Raw genomic sequence first — 15,225 nt, 5'->3', positions numbered from 1 at the left:
CACACGCACACAGCGGCCTCCCCCGGGCACACGCACACAGCGGCCTCCCCCGGGCACACGCACACAGCGGCCTCCCCCGGGCACACGCACACAGCGGCCTCCCCCGGGCACACGCACACAGCGGCCTCCCCCGGGCACACGCACACAGCGGCCTCCCCCGGGCACACGCACACAGCGGCCTCCCCCGGGCACACGCACACAGCGGCCTCCCCCGGGCACACGCACACAGCGGCCTCCCCCGGGCACACGCACACAGCGGCCTCCCCCGGGCACACGCACACAGCGGCCTCCCCCGGGCACACGCACACAGCGGCCTCCCCCGGGCACACGCACACAGCGGCCTCCCCCGGGCACACGCACACAGCGGCCTCCCCCGGGCACACGCACACAGCGGCCTCCCCCGGGCACACGCACACAGCGGCCTCCCCCGGGCACACGCACACAGCGGCCTCCCCCGGGCACACGCACACAGCGGCCTCCCCCGGGCACACGCACACAGCGGCCTCCCCCGGGCACACGCACACAGCGGCCTCCCCCGGGCACACGCACACAGCGGCCTCCCCCGGGCACACGCACACAGCGGCCTCCCCCGGGCACACGCACACAGCGGCCTCCCCCGGGCACACGCACACAGCGGCCTCCCCCGGGCACACGCACACAGCGGCCTCCCCCGGGCACACGCACACAGCGGCCTCCCCCGGGCACACGCACACAGCGGCCTCCCCCGGGCACACGCACACAGCGGCCTCCCCCGGGCACACGCACACAGCGGCCTCCCCCGGGCACACGCACACAGCGGCCTCCCCCGGGCACACGCACACAGCGGCCTCCCCCGGGCACACGCACACAGCGGCCTCCCCCGGGCACACGCACACAGCGGCCTCCCCCGGGCACACGCACACAGCGGCCTCCCCCGGGCACACGCACACAGCGGCCTCCCCCGGGCACACGCACACAGCGGCCTCCCCCGGGCACACGCACACAGCGGCCTCCCCCGGGCACACGCACACAGCGGCCTCCCCCGGGCACACGCACACAGCGGCCTCCCCCGGGCACACGCACACAGCGGCCTCCCCCGGGCACACGCACACAGCGGCCTCCCCCGGGCACACGCACACAGCGGCCTCCCCCGGGCACACACACACAGCGGCCTCCCCCGGGCGCACCTACACACACAGCGGCCTCCCCCGGGCGCGCACACACACACAGCGGCCTCCCCCGGGCGCGCACACACACACAGCGGCCTCCCCCGGGCGCGCACACACACACAGCGGCCTCCCCCGGGCACACGCACACAGCGGCCTCCCCCGGGCACACACACACAGCGGCCTCCCCCGGGCACACACACACAGCGGCCTCCCCCGGGCACACACACACAGCGGCCTCCCCCGGGCACACACACACAGCGGCCTCCCCCGGGCACACACACACAGCGGCCTCCCCCGGGCACACACACACAGCGGCCTCCCCCGGGCACACACACACAGCGGCCTCCCCCGGGCACACACACACAGCGGCCTCCCCCGGGCGCACCTACACACACAGCGGCCTCCCCCGGGCGCGCACACACACACAGCGGCCTCCCCCGGGCGCGCACACACACACAGCGGCCTCCCCCGGGCGCGCACACACACACAGCGGCCTCCCCCGGGCGCACACACACACAGCGGCCTCCCCCGGGCGCACACACACACAGCGGCCTCCCCCGGGCGCACACACACACAGCGGCCTCCCCCGGGCACACACACACAGCGGCCTCCCCCGGGCGCACACACACACAGCGGCCTCCCCCGGGCACACACACACAGCGGCCTCCCCCGGGCGCACACACACACAGCGGCCTCCCCCGGGCACACACACACAGCGGCCTCCCCCGGGCGCACACACACACAGCGGCCTCCCCCGGGCGCACACACACACAGCGGCCTCCCCCGGGCGCACACACACACAGCGGCCTCCCCCGGGCGCACCTACACACACAGCGGCCTCCCCCGGGCGCACACACACACAGCGGCCTCCCCCGGGCGCACACACACAGCGGCCTCCCCCGGGCGCACACACACAGCGGCCTCCCCCGGGCGCGCACACACACACAGCGGCCTCCCCCGGGCACACACACACAGCGGCCTCCCCCGGGCGCACACACACACAGCGGCCTCCCCCGGGCACACACACACAGCGGCCTCCCCCGGGCGCACACACACACAGCGGCCTCCCCCGGGCGCACACACACACAGCGGCCTCCCCCGGGCGCACACACACACAGCGGCCTCCCCCGGGCGCACACACACACAGCGGCCTCCCCCGGGCGCACCTACACACACAGCGGCCTCCCCCGGGCGCACACACACACAGCGGCCTCCCCCGGGCGCACACACACAGCGGCCTCCCCCGGGCGCACACACACAGCGGCCTCCCCCGGGCGCGCACACACACACAGCGGCCTCCCCCGGGCGCACACACACACACAGCGGCCTCCCCCGGGCGCACACGCACACAGCGGCCTCCCCCGGGCGCACACACACACAGCGGCCTCCCCCGGGCGCACACACACACACAGCGGCCTCCCCTCTGCCTCCCTCACCTTGCGCGTACAGCGAGTCCTTCCCCTTCTTGTACTGCGTCACTTTGTGTGGCTGGTGCCGCCCGCACTTCTTGCAGTAGGTCCTCCGGGTCTTCGGGACGTTCACCTGCCGATTAGAAGCGGGGTCAGTGGACACAGTACATACTCCCCGGTAATGGGGAAAGCCGGATGGAAATAAGCGCTACACTATTCCACGGTGTCCAGCGGCTCAAACCAATCACGGTACACGGGGGGAAGCGGGCCCACACATGGAGGATGGCGGCAGATTGCAGCCGCGCCACGGACAGCACTCACCATCTTAGCTGACGCCGTAAGAGAGAGAGAGCCGGAAGCGGAAGTTGTCTAATAAGACCGGCACTCACCATAGAGACGGCTGCTGGAGAGAGGGGACGGCAGGAGCGGTGGCACGTCACGAATGACTTCCTGATTCTGGAGGACCCGAGATCAGCAGACAGCGGGAGGGAGCTTCAGCCTCCTACATCTGTGCTATCCCAGCAGTCAGGAGAGAGAGAGAGACTCCTGGGGAAAGAGAGGTTCGGGGAAGGATCACGGAGAGAGGCGAGAAAGAGACTCCGGGGGAGAGAGAGGATCCCGGAGAGGGAGAGAGAATGCTGGCGAAAGAGAGAGAGGCTCAGAGGCGAGAAAGAGACTCCGGGGCGAGAGAGAGAGGATCCCGGAGAGAGAGAGAGGATTCCCGGGAAAGAAAGAGGCTCTGAGGGGAGAGAGAGGATCCGGGGGGAGAGAGAGGATCCCGGAGAAAGAGAGAGGGTCCAGGGCGAGAAAGAGACTCCGGGGGAGAGAGAGGATCCCGGAGAGGGAGAGAGAATGCTGGCGAAAGAGAGAGAGGCTCAGAGGCGAGAAAGAGACTCCGGGGCGAGAGAGAGAGGATTCCCGGGAAAGAAAGAGGCTCTGAGGGGAGAGAGAGGATCCGGGGGGAGAGAGAGGATCCCGGAGAAAGAGAGAGGGTCCAGGGCGAGAAAGAGACTCCGGGGGGAGAGAGAGGATCCCGGGGGAAAGAGGATCCCACAGAAAAGAGAGAGAGAAGGTCCCGAGGCGAGAACAGGATCCTGGAGAGAGAGGATCCGGGGGGAGAGAGGAGCCCGGAGAGAGGGAGGCTCCAAGGGAAAAAGAGGGTCGGGGGGAGAGAGGATCCTGGGAGAAAGACTCCAGGGGAGAGAGAGGGCTCTGGGAGGAGAGAGACAGGGTCCGGGGGGAGAGAGGCTCCAGGGGAGAGAGAGGATCCCGGAGAGAGAGAGGCTTCGGGGAGAGAGAGAGAGGCTCCAGGGGAAAGAGAAGGTCCTGGGGTGAGAAAAAGGATCGCAGAGAGAGACAGAATCCTGGGGGGAGAGAGGCTTTCGGGAAACAGGACTATGGGGGGATAGAAAGAGGCTCCCGGGGAGAGCGAGAGGATCCGGGAAGAGAGAGGATCACGGACAGAGAGGGTCCCAGGGCAAGAGTGACAGGATCCCGGAGAGAGAGAGGCTCCGGGGGGAGAGACAGGATCTCAGGGAGAGATTATCCTGGAGAACGAGGATCCCTGAGAGAGAAACAGGATCCTGGGGGAGAGGCTCCCAGGGAGAGAGAGGTTCCTGGGGAGAGAGAGGCTCTGGGGCGACAGAGAATCTCGGGAAGAGACAGGATCCCAGAGAGAGAGGATTCTGGAGAGAGAGAGAAAAGCTCCTAGATAGAGGCTACCGGGGAGATAGAGGCTCCTGGAGAGAGGCTTCGGTGAGCGAGAGGATCACGGACAGAAAGGCTCCCGGGGAAAGAGAGGCTCCGGGCAGAGAAAAGATCCTGGAGAGAGAGAGAGGATCCCTGAGAGAGAGGTTCCCAGGGAGAGAGAGGTTCCCAGGGAGAGAAAGGCTCCCGGAGATAGAGGATCCCGGGGGGAGAGAGAGGATCCCAGGGTCAGAGGCTCCCTCCCAGATCTCACAAGGATTTGTCGAATACCCTAATCCACCCCCTAAGGGCTCCTCACTTGCGTGATATACGTCCGAGTCTCGCAGGTTAAAACCCGGCTCTGCCGCCAGCACTCCAGAGTTGAGCGTGCGGCCGCACAGCAATACATGGAGCTGCATGCTCCGCTCCCAAGTGCCGGCGGCAGAGCCGGGTTTTAACCTGCGAGACTCTGCCGTATTTCACGCAAGTGAGAAGGAGCCCTTATGTGCAGTATGTGACACTACCAGTAAGGATTGCAGTCTGCTTATATCCACAAGAATCCAGAAAATCAACAGTATAACATCCAATAAATCCCCAGACACGTCAGTTGAAGCCGCACGCTGTCTTCAATACACTTACTGTCTTACAGTATTGTAAGTTTCCAGACATTCATGTCTCAAGGCACTTCTCCCCACTGCCCCTATGGGTTCATCAGGGGATTATCATGTAGACCAGGGGTGGGCAAGTAATTTTCCCGAGGGGCCACATGAGACACCATGACTGTTGTGGAGGGTTGAACCAATAGCTTGAAATTCTGCTCAATATTAATGTATTAATATTAATTGTATCACTTAATATTGAGCATGATTAAGTATGCTGACACCCCCTTATATGTCTTTGAACCCCCCCACAGCCCCTTATATGCGGCGTGAGCCCCACACAGCCTCCCTATATACGGCATGAGCCCCACACAGCCTCCTGTTATGATCTCTATGGCAAGGGATCACAGAGACTAAGCAAAGCCTGCAAACATAAATACCAGCTCATAGGGAAGTGGTAACTAGGCCGACCATATAGCTGATCCTAGCACAAACACTAACAGTAGCCGGGGAACGTGCCTACGTTGATCCTAGACGTCTCGCGCCAGCCGGAGAACTAACTAACCCTATCAGGGAAAATAAGACCACTCTTGCCTCCAGAGAAAAGACCCCAAAGAAATACAAGCCCCCAACAAATAATAACGGTGAGGCAAGAAGAAAAGACAAACGTAAGAATGAACTAGATTTTAGCAAAGAGAGGCCCACTGACTAAATAGCAGAAGATAGTAAGATGACATATGGTCAGCAAAAAACCCTGCAAAATATCCACGCTGAATATCCAAGAACCCCCAAACCAACTAACGGTGAGGGGGGAGAATATCAGCCCCCTAGAGCTTCCAGCGATATCAGGAATCACATTTTGTACAATCTGGACAAAAATAAGAACAATGCAAATAAACAAAAATAAGAAAGCAGGACTTAGCTTATCTTGCAAAGAACCAGGACCTGAAGACAGGAGCAAACAGAAATGAACTGATTACAACGATGCCAGGCACTGGACTGAGAATCCAGGAAGTTTAAATAGCAACACCCCAGGCCTAACGAAGCAGGTGAGTACAAACCTGGTAAAAGACAATCCAAGTGCCAAATCACTAGTGACCACAAGAGGGAGCCAAGAAGTATAGTTCACAACAGCCTCCCTATATACGGCATGAGCCCTACACAGCCTCCCTATATAGGGCATGAGCCCCACACAGCCTCTCTATATACGGCATGAGCCCCACACAGCCTCTATATATACGGCATGAGCCCCACACAGCCTCTCTATATACGGCATGAGCCCCACACAGCCTCCCTATATACGGCATGATCCCCACACGGCCTCTCTATATGCGGCATGAGCCCCACACAGCCCCCCTATATATGGCATGATCCCCACACAGCCTTCCTATATACAGCATGAGCCCCACACAGCCTCCCTATATACAGCATGAGCCCCACACAGCATCCCCATGTACAGCATGAGCCCCACACAGCCTCTCCATGTACAGCATGAGCCCCTTAAAGCCTCCCAATGTACAGCAGGAGCCTCACACAGCCTCCCCATGTACTGCATGAGCCCCAGTTTCCCCATATACTGCATGAGGCCCCACTCAGCCTTCTTATATACAGCATGAGCCCCACAGTTTCTCCACATACTGAATGAGATCCCACACAATCTCTCATATACTGCATGAGGCCCCCACCGCCTCCCCATATACTGATTGAGCCCCACACAGCCTCCCCATATATTGCATGACAGTATACAACCTTCCCATAGCATCACCATGTGCAGCATATCACCCCCATAGCCTCCCCATGTGCAGTATGATACTCCATAGCCTCCCCATGTACAGCATAACACCCCCATAGCCTCCCCGTGTGCAGCATGACACCCCCATAGCCTCCCCGTGTACAGCATGACACACCCATAGCCTCCCCGTGTGCAGCATGTCACCCCCATTGCCTGCTCATGTGCTGCATGTCACCCCCATAGAATCCCCATGTTCACCCCCATAGAATCCCCATGTTCACCCAATAGAATCCCCATGTTCACCCCCGTAGAATCCTCATGTTCACCCAATAGAATCCCCATGTTCACCCAATAGAATCCCCATGTTCACCCCCGTAGAATCCTCATGTTCACCCAATAGAATCCCCATGTTCACCCCATAGAATCCCCATGTTCACCCCCATAGAATCCCCATGTTCATACACATAAAAAAAAAAACACCACATACTCACCTCGGTCCCGTTCCCAGGCACCCTGCTTCTGCTTCTCTTACTGTCTCCGATGCGCTGACATCATCTCGTCAGCTGTTTCACACGCTGATTGGTGGAGGAAGTGACCAGAGGCCCCTCCTCCACCAATGCTGACTGCGGGAGACAGCGAGCGGGCGGGCATGGTGTAGCCCGTGGACCTCAGGTTTTCAGCCCCACGGCTGTCTCGGTCTGTGGGCCGGACTGAGACAGCCAGAGGGCCAGATGTGACCCGCGGCCCGCACTTTGCCCAGGTCTGATGTAGACCATACAGTGGGTACGGAAAGTATTCAGTCCCCTTTACATTTTTACTCTTTGTTTTATTGAAGCCATTTGGTAAATTCAAAAAAGTTCATTTTTTTTCTCATTAATGTACATCTGCACCCCATCTTGACTGAAAGAAACAGAAATGTAGAAATTTTTGCAAATTTATTAAAAAAGAAAAACTGAAATATCACATGGTCATCAGTATTCAGACTCTTTGCTCAGTATTGAGTAGAAGCACCCCTTTGAGCTAGTACAGCCAGAAGTCTTGGGAATGATGCAACAAGTTTTTCACACCTGGATTTGGGGATCCTCTGCCATTCTTCCTTGCAGATCCTCTCCAGTTCCACCAGGTTGGATGGTGAATGTTGGTGGACAGCTATTTTCAGGTCTCTCCAGAGATCCTCAATTGGGTTTAGGTCAGGGCTCTGGCTGGGCCAGTCAAGAATGGTCACCGAATTGTTCTCAAGCCACTCCTTTATTATTTTAGCTGTGTACTTAGGGTCATTGTCTTGTTGGAAGGTGAACCTTCGGCCAAGTCTGAGGTCCAGACTCTCTGGAAGAGGTTTTCATCGAGGCTATCTCTGTACTTGGCCGCATTCATGTTTCCTTCAATGACAACCAGTCATTCTGTCCCTGCAGCTGAAAAGCACTCCCATAGCATGATGCTGCCACCACCATGTTTCACTGTTGGGATTGTATTGGGCAGGTGATGAGCAGTGCCTGGTTTTCTCCACACATACCGCTTAGAATTATTACCAAAAAGGTCTATCTTCGTCTCATCAGACCAGAGAATCTTATTTCTCATAGTCTGGGAGTCCTTCATGTGCTTTTTAGCAAACTCAGTGTGGGCTTTCATATGTCTTGCACTGAGGAGAGGCTTCCGTTGGGCCACTCTGCCATAAAGGCTTAACTGGTGGAGGGCTTCAGTGATAGTTGACTTTGTGGAACCTTCTCCCATCTCCCTACTGCATCTCTGGAGCTCAGCCACAGTGATCTTGGGGTTCTTCTTTACCTCTCTCGCCAAGGTTCTTTTCCCACGATTGATCAGTTTGGCTAAACGGCCAGGTCTAGGAAGACTTCTGGTGGTCCGAAACTTCTTCCATTTAAGGATTATGGAGGCCACTGTGCGTTTAGGAACCTTGAGTACTGCAGAAATTCTTTTGTAACCTTGGCCAGAGCTGTGCCTTGCCACAATTCTGTCTCCTTGGCCAGTTCTCTTGGCCTCATGATTCTCATTTGGTCTGACATGTACTGTGAGCTGTGAGGTCTTATATAGTCAGGTGTGTGCCTTTCCAAATCAAGTCCTATCAGTTTAATTAAACACAGCTGGACTCCAATGAAGGAGTAGAACCAGCTCAAGGAGGATCACAAGGAAATGGACAGCATGTGACTAAACCCCTTCACCCCGAAGCCTGTTTTCAACTTCCTGACCAGGCCATTTTTTTTTCAATTCTGACCACTGTCACTTTATGAGGTCATAACTCTGAAACGCTTCAACGGATCCTGGTCATTCTGAGATTGTTTTCTCGTGACATATTGTACTTTATGATAGTTGTCAAATTTCTTCGATTTGACTTGCGTTTATTTGTGAAAAAAATGGAAATTTGGCGAAAATTTTGAAAATTTGCAATTTTCGAACTTTTATGCCCTTAAATCAGAGAGATATGTCACAAAAATTAGTTCAGAAATAACATTTCCCACATGCGTACTATACAGCAGCACAATTTTGGAACCAAAATATTTTTTGGTCAGGAAGTTATAAGGGTTAAAATATGACCTGCGATTTTTCATTTTTTCAATAAAATTTAGGAAACCATTTTTTTTAGGGACCACCTCACACTTGAAGTTACTTTGAGGGGTCTATATAACAGAAAATACCCAAAAGTAAAGGTACCATCACATTAAGCGACGCTGCAGCGATCTAGACAACTATGCCGATCGCTGCAGCGTCGCTGTTTGGTCGCTGGAGAGCTGTCACACAGACAGCTCTCCAGCGACCAACGATCCCGAAGTCCCTGGGTAACCAGGGTAAACATCGGGTTACTAAGCGCAGGGCCGCGCTTAGTAACCCGATGTTTACCCTGGTTACCATTGTAAAAGTTAAAAAAAACCACTACATACTTACATTCCTGTCGCGTCCCTCGCCTTCAGCTTCCCTGCACTGTGTAAGCGCTGGGTGGAAAGCAGAGCGGTGACGTCACCGCTGTGCTCTGCTTTACGGCCGGCCGGCGCTGACACTGGGGGACGCAGGGAAGCGGACGCCGGGGGACGCGACAGGAATGTAAGTATGTAGTGGGGTTTTTTTACATTTACACTGGTAACCAGGGTAAATATCGGGTTACTAAGCGCGGCCCTGCGCTTAGTAACCCGATGTTTACCCTGGTTACCAGTGAAGACATCGCTGGATCCGTGTCACACACACCGATTCAGCGATGTCAGCGGGAGATCCAGCAACGAAATAAGGTGCTGGCCTTCTAGCTCCGACCAACGATGTCACAGCAGGATCCTGATCGCTGCTGCGTGTCAAACACAACGATATCGCTATCCAGGACACTGCAACGTCACGGATCGCTATCGTTATCGTTGTTAAGTTGTTCAGTGTAAAGGTACCTTTACACCATTCCAAAAACTGCACCCCTCAAGGTACTCAGAACTATATTCAAGAAGTTCATTAACCCTTCGGGTGCTTCACAGGAGCTGAAGCAATGTGGAAGGAAAAAAGAACATTTAATTTTTTAGTCACAAAAATTATCATTCGGCATCAATTTGTTTATTTTCACAAGGGTAAAAGAAAATGGTCCACTAACATTGTTGAGCAATTTCTCCTGAATATGCCGATACCCCATATGTGGAGGAAAACCACTGTTTGGGCGCACAGCAGGGCTCGGAAGGGAAGGAGAACCTTTTGACTGCAAAATTGGCTGGAATTGAGAGTGGACGCCATATCGCGTTTGAAGAGACCCTGATGTGCCTAAACATTGGAAAACCGCCACAAGTGACCCCATTTTGGAAACTAGACCCTTTATCGAACTTATGTAGCTGTGTGATGAGCACTTTGAACCCCCAGGTGCTTCACAGAAATTTAGAACGTAGAGCCGTGGAAAAAAAATCACATTTTTTCCACGAAAATTATCTTTTAGCAATGATTTTTTTATTTTCACAAGTGTAAAAGGAGAAAATGGTCCACTATCATTGTTGAGCAATTTCTCCTGAATACGCCGATACACCATATGTGGGGTAAAACCACTGTTTGAGCACACAGCAGGGCTCGGAAGGGAAGGAGAGCATTTTGACTTTTTGAGCGCAAAATTGGCTGAAATTGAGAGGGGACGCTGTCATGATTTCCCAATGGCAAGGAAATAAAAAATAACAAAACGGACTAGCTCTCGGGTGATGGAAACTAAAGTTGACCGTGACCTGAACCTCACACAACACTTGAAGCAGCCGGGGAGTGTTCCTACGATGCCCTAGACACCACGCGCCAGCCGGAGATCTAACTACCCCTATCAGAGGAATATACAGGCCTGTCTTACCTCCAGAGATGTACCCCAAAAGGAGATAGCAGCCCCCCACAGATATTGACGGTGAGTTCAGAGGAAATGACATACGTAGGATGAACAGCAGGTTTAGCATAGAGAGGTCCGCTTTCTAGATAGCAGAAGGACAGGAAAGTGTTACTTCACGGTCAACTTAAAACACTACTCAAAAACACCATCCAGAAATTACTTTGAACTCCAGTGACAACTCATGCCACTTGGAGTGGCAATTTCTGTCCACAAGAGCTTCCAGCTGCAGCGAGACACATTACTGCAATCTGGACAAGAAGTTAGCATAAACTCAAAACAAAATTCAACTTAGCTGAACAGGAACTTGAGGCAGGAGAATGCAACAGAATGCTACTGATACATTGTTGGCCGGCATAGGACTAACAGCCAAGCAGCCTTAAATAGGAAACTCCCCTAATGGGTGGCAACAGGTGAGCAGAGATAGCAGAAAGCACACAAGTGGCACTACCATCAAACACCACCGGGGGAGCCCACAAACAGAATTCACAACAGGACGCCATGCTGCGTTTGAAGAGCCCCTGATGTGCCTAAACATTGGAAAACTCCCACAAGTGACACCATTTTGGAAACTAGACCCTTTAACGAATTTATGTAGCTGTGTGGTGAGAACTTTGAACCCCCAGGTGCTTCACAGAAGTTTATAACATAGAGCCATGGAAAAAAAAAATCACATTTTTGCCACAAAAATGATCTTTTAGCAACAATTTTTTTATTTTCACAAGTGTAAAAGGAGAAAATGGTCCACTAACATTGTTGAACAATTTCTTCTGAATACGCCGATACCCCATATGCCGGGGAAAACCACTGTTTGGGCGCACAGCAGGGCTCGGAAGGGAAGGAGCGCATTTTGACTTTTTGAACGCAAAATTAGCTGAAATTGAGAGTGGAAGCCATGTTGCGTTTGAAGAGCCTCTGATGTGCCTAAACATTGGAAAACCCCCCAAAGTGACACCATTTTGGAAACTAGACCCTTTAACGAACTTATGTAGCTGTGTGGTGAGCACTTTGAACCCCCAGGTGCTTCACAGAAGTTTATAACATAGAGCCGTGAAAAAAAAAAAAAAAATTTTTGCCACGAAAATGATCTTTTAGCAACGATTTTTTTATTTTCACAAGTGTAAAAGGAGAAAATGGTCAACTAACATTGTTGAGCAATTTCTCCTGAATACGCCGATACCCCATATGTGGGGGAAAAGCACTGTTTGAGTGCACAGCAGGGCTCAGAAGGGAAGGAGCGCATTTTGACTTTTTGAACGCAAAATTGGCAAAATAACGTAGAGCCGTGAAAAAAAAAAAATCACATTTTTTCCACAAAAATGATCTTTTAGCCCCAATTTTTTTATTTTCACAAAGGTAACGGGAAAAAAATAAACCACTAAAGTTGTTGCACATTTTCTCCTGAATACGCCGATACCCCATATGTGGCGGAAAACCACTGTTTGTGCGCACGACAGGGCTCAGAATGAAAGGAGTGACGTTTTGGATTGCATATTTTGATGGAATGGTCTGCAGGGGTCATGTTGCGTTTGCAGAGCCCCTGATGTGCCTAAACAGTGGAAACCCCTCACAAATGACCCCCATTTTGGAATCTGCACCCCTGAATGAATTTATCTAGAGGCATAGTTTTACAGAATTAATTATAATGCTTTCTGTTTTACTGGTGTATGAATTTATAATGTGGTGTTATATGTAAGATGTGCGGGGTACATCAGATTTATAAAAGTGTGTTGTGTCAACAGGGTATAAACAAATTTTATTAATTTGTGGACGTGTGGTATGCTTTGAAGCAATCCTTAATGCAAAGGCTAGGTTTCTCAGGGCAGGTTTCACAATGGTAAATTGTGTCCTTTCGGATTCCCCTCTTGGAACATACTCCGCACCGTTTTTGTGATCGTCCTGTCCTCGCTGTTTGGGGTACCTGTCCTGGGAAATGTTGACCTGGGGCAATACGGGCACTATCAGATTCAGAAGTACTGGGGCCCTCACCTCCCCAAGTGCCAAACATTAGGGCCTTGATGACTTCCTCCTGAAACTGAAGGAAGGTCCCCGTATTGCCTGCAGATCGGGACAGCACAAAAGCATTGTACAGTGCCATCTGTACAATGTGCACGGCCAATGTTTTGTACCATACTTCGGCTTTTTGCATGGCACTGTATGGTTGGAGGACCTGATCTGAAAGATCCACACCCCCATGTACCGATTGTAATCCAAGATACAATCTGGCTTTTGGACTTGTGCTGTGGTCCCACGAACAGTGACAAGGGTGCTGTTGTCACGGTGTATGGTGGTCATGATAAGGACATCCCTTTTGTCCTTATACTTGGCCACCAGCATGTTGTCGCTGCATTGGGCTCTGCTTTCCCCTTTTCTCAGCATTTGCCCAATTAACGGCTTAGGGAGGCCTCGCTGATTTTTTCGCACGGTGCCACATGTAGCTGCACCTCTGGCAGAGAGGGCCTTGAAGAGTGGGATGCTGGTGTAAAAGTTGTCAATGTAGAGGTGATAACCCTTATCCAGCAGTGGGTGCAGCAATTCCCACACAATTTTCCCACTCACCCCCAGGATGGGGGGGCATTCAGGGGGGTTAATTCGGGTGTCCTTCCCCTCGTAGACCCTAAATCTGTGGGTGTACCCTAAGGTACTCTCGCACAGTTTGTACAGCTTTATTCTGTACCTGGACCTCTTACTGGGCAGGTATTGTCAGAATTTTAGCCTCCCTTTGAAATAAACGAAGGATTCATCAATAGCGATGTCCCTCTGGGGTATGTACACGTCAGCAAATTTTCTGCTGAAGTGTTCAACCACTGGCCAAATTTTATATAAACGATCAAAGTTAGGATCGTCTCGGGGAGGACACTGAGCATTATCACTATAATGCAAAAATCTTTGGATCCCTTCAAATCGTGTCCTTGTCATGGCCATGCGGAATACCGGTGTACTGTAGAGAATATCAGTACTCCAATACTGACGAATCTCTGTTTTTTTTTATTATGCCCATATGCAGCACAATTCCCCAAAATGTCATCATCTCTGCTGCATTTACGGGGGTCCATCTGGCGTATGATGATGTGGGATTTTGGGTGAAAAATTGCTGGGCATACAGGGTTGTCTGGGCCACCATAAGATTTATTATTTCCTCACTGAAAAAGAATTTGAAGAAGTCAATTTCAGTGAGGCCAGTCGTGTCAAACTGGATTCCTGAGCTGCTGCTGAAATCCGGAATGACGGGCTGAACATTTTCGGGGGGTGCAATTCATATGGGATCGATTGCTGCAAGAGTTGCCTGGGTCCTAGGGCGCCTTGTTGGGGGTCCTTCCTCACCAGATGAGGAGAAGGAGGAGGAGGAGGAATAGAGGAATGTGGGATCTTCCTCACTGGCTGTATCCGTGTCGGACACAAGGATGGCGTAAGCCTCCTCTGGTGAATAGCGCCTTGTTGACGAATGGGCCATTTTTTTTTTTCCCCCAAACTCCGGGGATGTGTATATAAGTGGTGCTTTTACACGTGTAATGTGTGGGGCTTGTGTATAGGGGTACTCTTTATTATAACAAAACAGAGAAAAAAGAAGTAGAGAGGTAAAATGTAGAAGAAAAAATGTAAAGAAAAATCAGATTTTAAAAAAAAAGTTTGGATTAAAAAAAACAGACGTTTACTACACTAATGCCCTCCCTATAAATTTATCTGACGAAAATAATTTTTTACAAAAGAAAACCGGACGTCACCAACAATGTGACGTACGCTCCCCTAATGCAGTTTTTCGGTCGTCACTAACGCCGGCTGTACTAACACGCTACCACTAAAACTGCGCTGTACAATTTTTTTTTCTCTAAAAGAAGATCGGTCGTCACTAACGATGTGACGCTGGCTACGCTACCTTGCTATATCTACAACTATGCTGTACTAACTACTATTATTTTTTTCTAAAAAAACTTGGACGTCGCTTAGACTGCGAAGTCCGCCACACTAACTAGCTAAAAAAGAAAAATTCCTGTGGCGCAGTCTCTGATCAGCAACGATACTGATCAAAGCGCTGCAGACACAGGAAGAGCACGAATGTTCTGCGCGGGACGCCGCACACAGGAAAAAAAAGCACAAAAAAGTGCGCAAAAAAATTAATTGCAGGGAGGAGAGGGAGGGGGAGGGGGGTACTGTAACAGGGATGGGGGATGGGAAAGGGGTGGGGGAGGTGCTGCTGTGATCACAGGCCTCACCTCACACAGCAGGCAGATGGCAGCAGAGAGCACAAGCTCAGAGCTGGAGCAGCACACAGCACAGGAGGGCAGGAGATCGCCGGGTTGATCATACTGGCCAC

General features: G+C 53.1%; 1 protein-coding gene across 2 annotated transcripts in view; it reads right to left on the bottom strand.

The window, feature by feature from the left end:
- Positions 1-2,970, bottom strand: part of RPL36A (ribosomal protein L36a) — a 15,597-nt gene extending 12,627 nt beyond the window's left edge. Inside the window, exons 1-2 of one of the 2 annotated variants that reach the window (XM_077283312.1) lie at positions 2,947-2,970; positions 2,585-2,690 (exon numbers count right to left, since the gene is read on the bottom strand). In XM_077283312.1, coding sequence (XP_077139427.1) covers positions 2,585-2,690; positions 2,947-2,949 — 109 coding nt within the window. In that variant the 5' untranslated portion in view covers positions 2,950-2,970. Of the gene's footprint in view, positions 1-2,584; positions 2,691-2,878; positions 2,919-2,946 lie in introns of those variants that run through there. The other variant, XM_077283311.1, reaches the window with a different exon arrangement.
- Positions 2,971-15,225: the final 12,255 nt, after the last annotated feature.

This window comes from Ranitomeya variabilis, chromosome 2, assembly GCF_051348905.1.
Source record: "Ranitomeya variabilis isolate aRanVar5 chromosome 2, aRanVar5.hap1, whole genome shotgun sequence".
In the NCBI taxonomy this organism is placed as follows: Eukaryota; Metazoa; Chordata; class Amphibia; order Anura; family Dendrobatidae; genus Ranitomeya; species Ranitomeya variabilis.
Note: the sequence above shows the minus strand (reverse complement) of the source record. Positions and strands in the feature narration are given on the sequence as shown.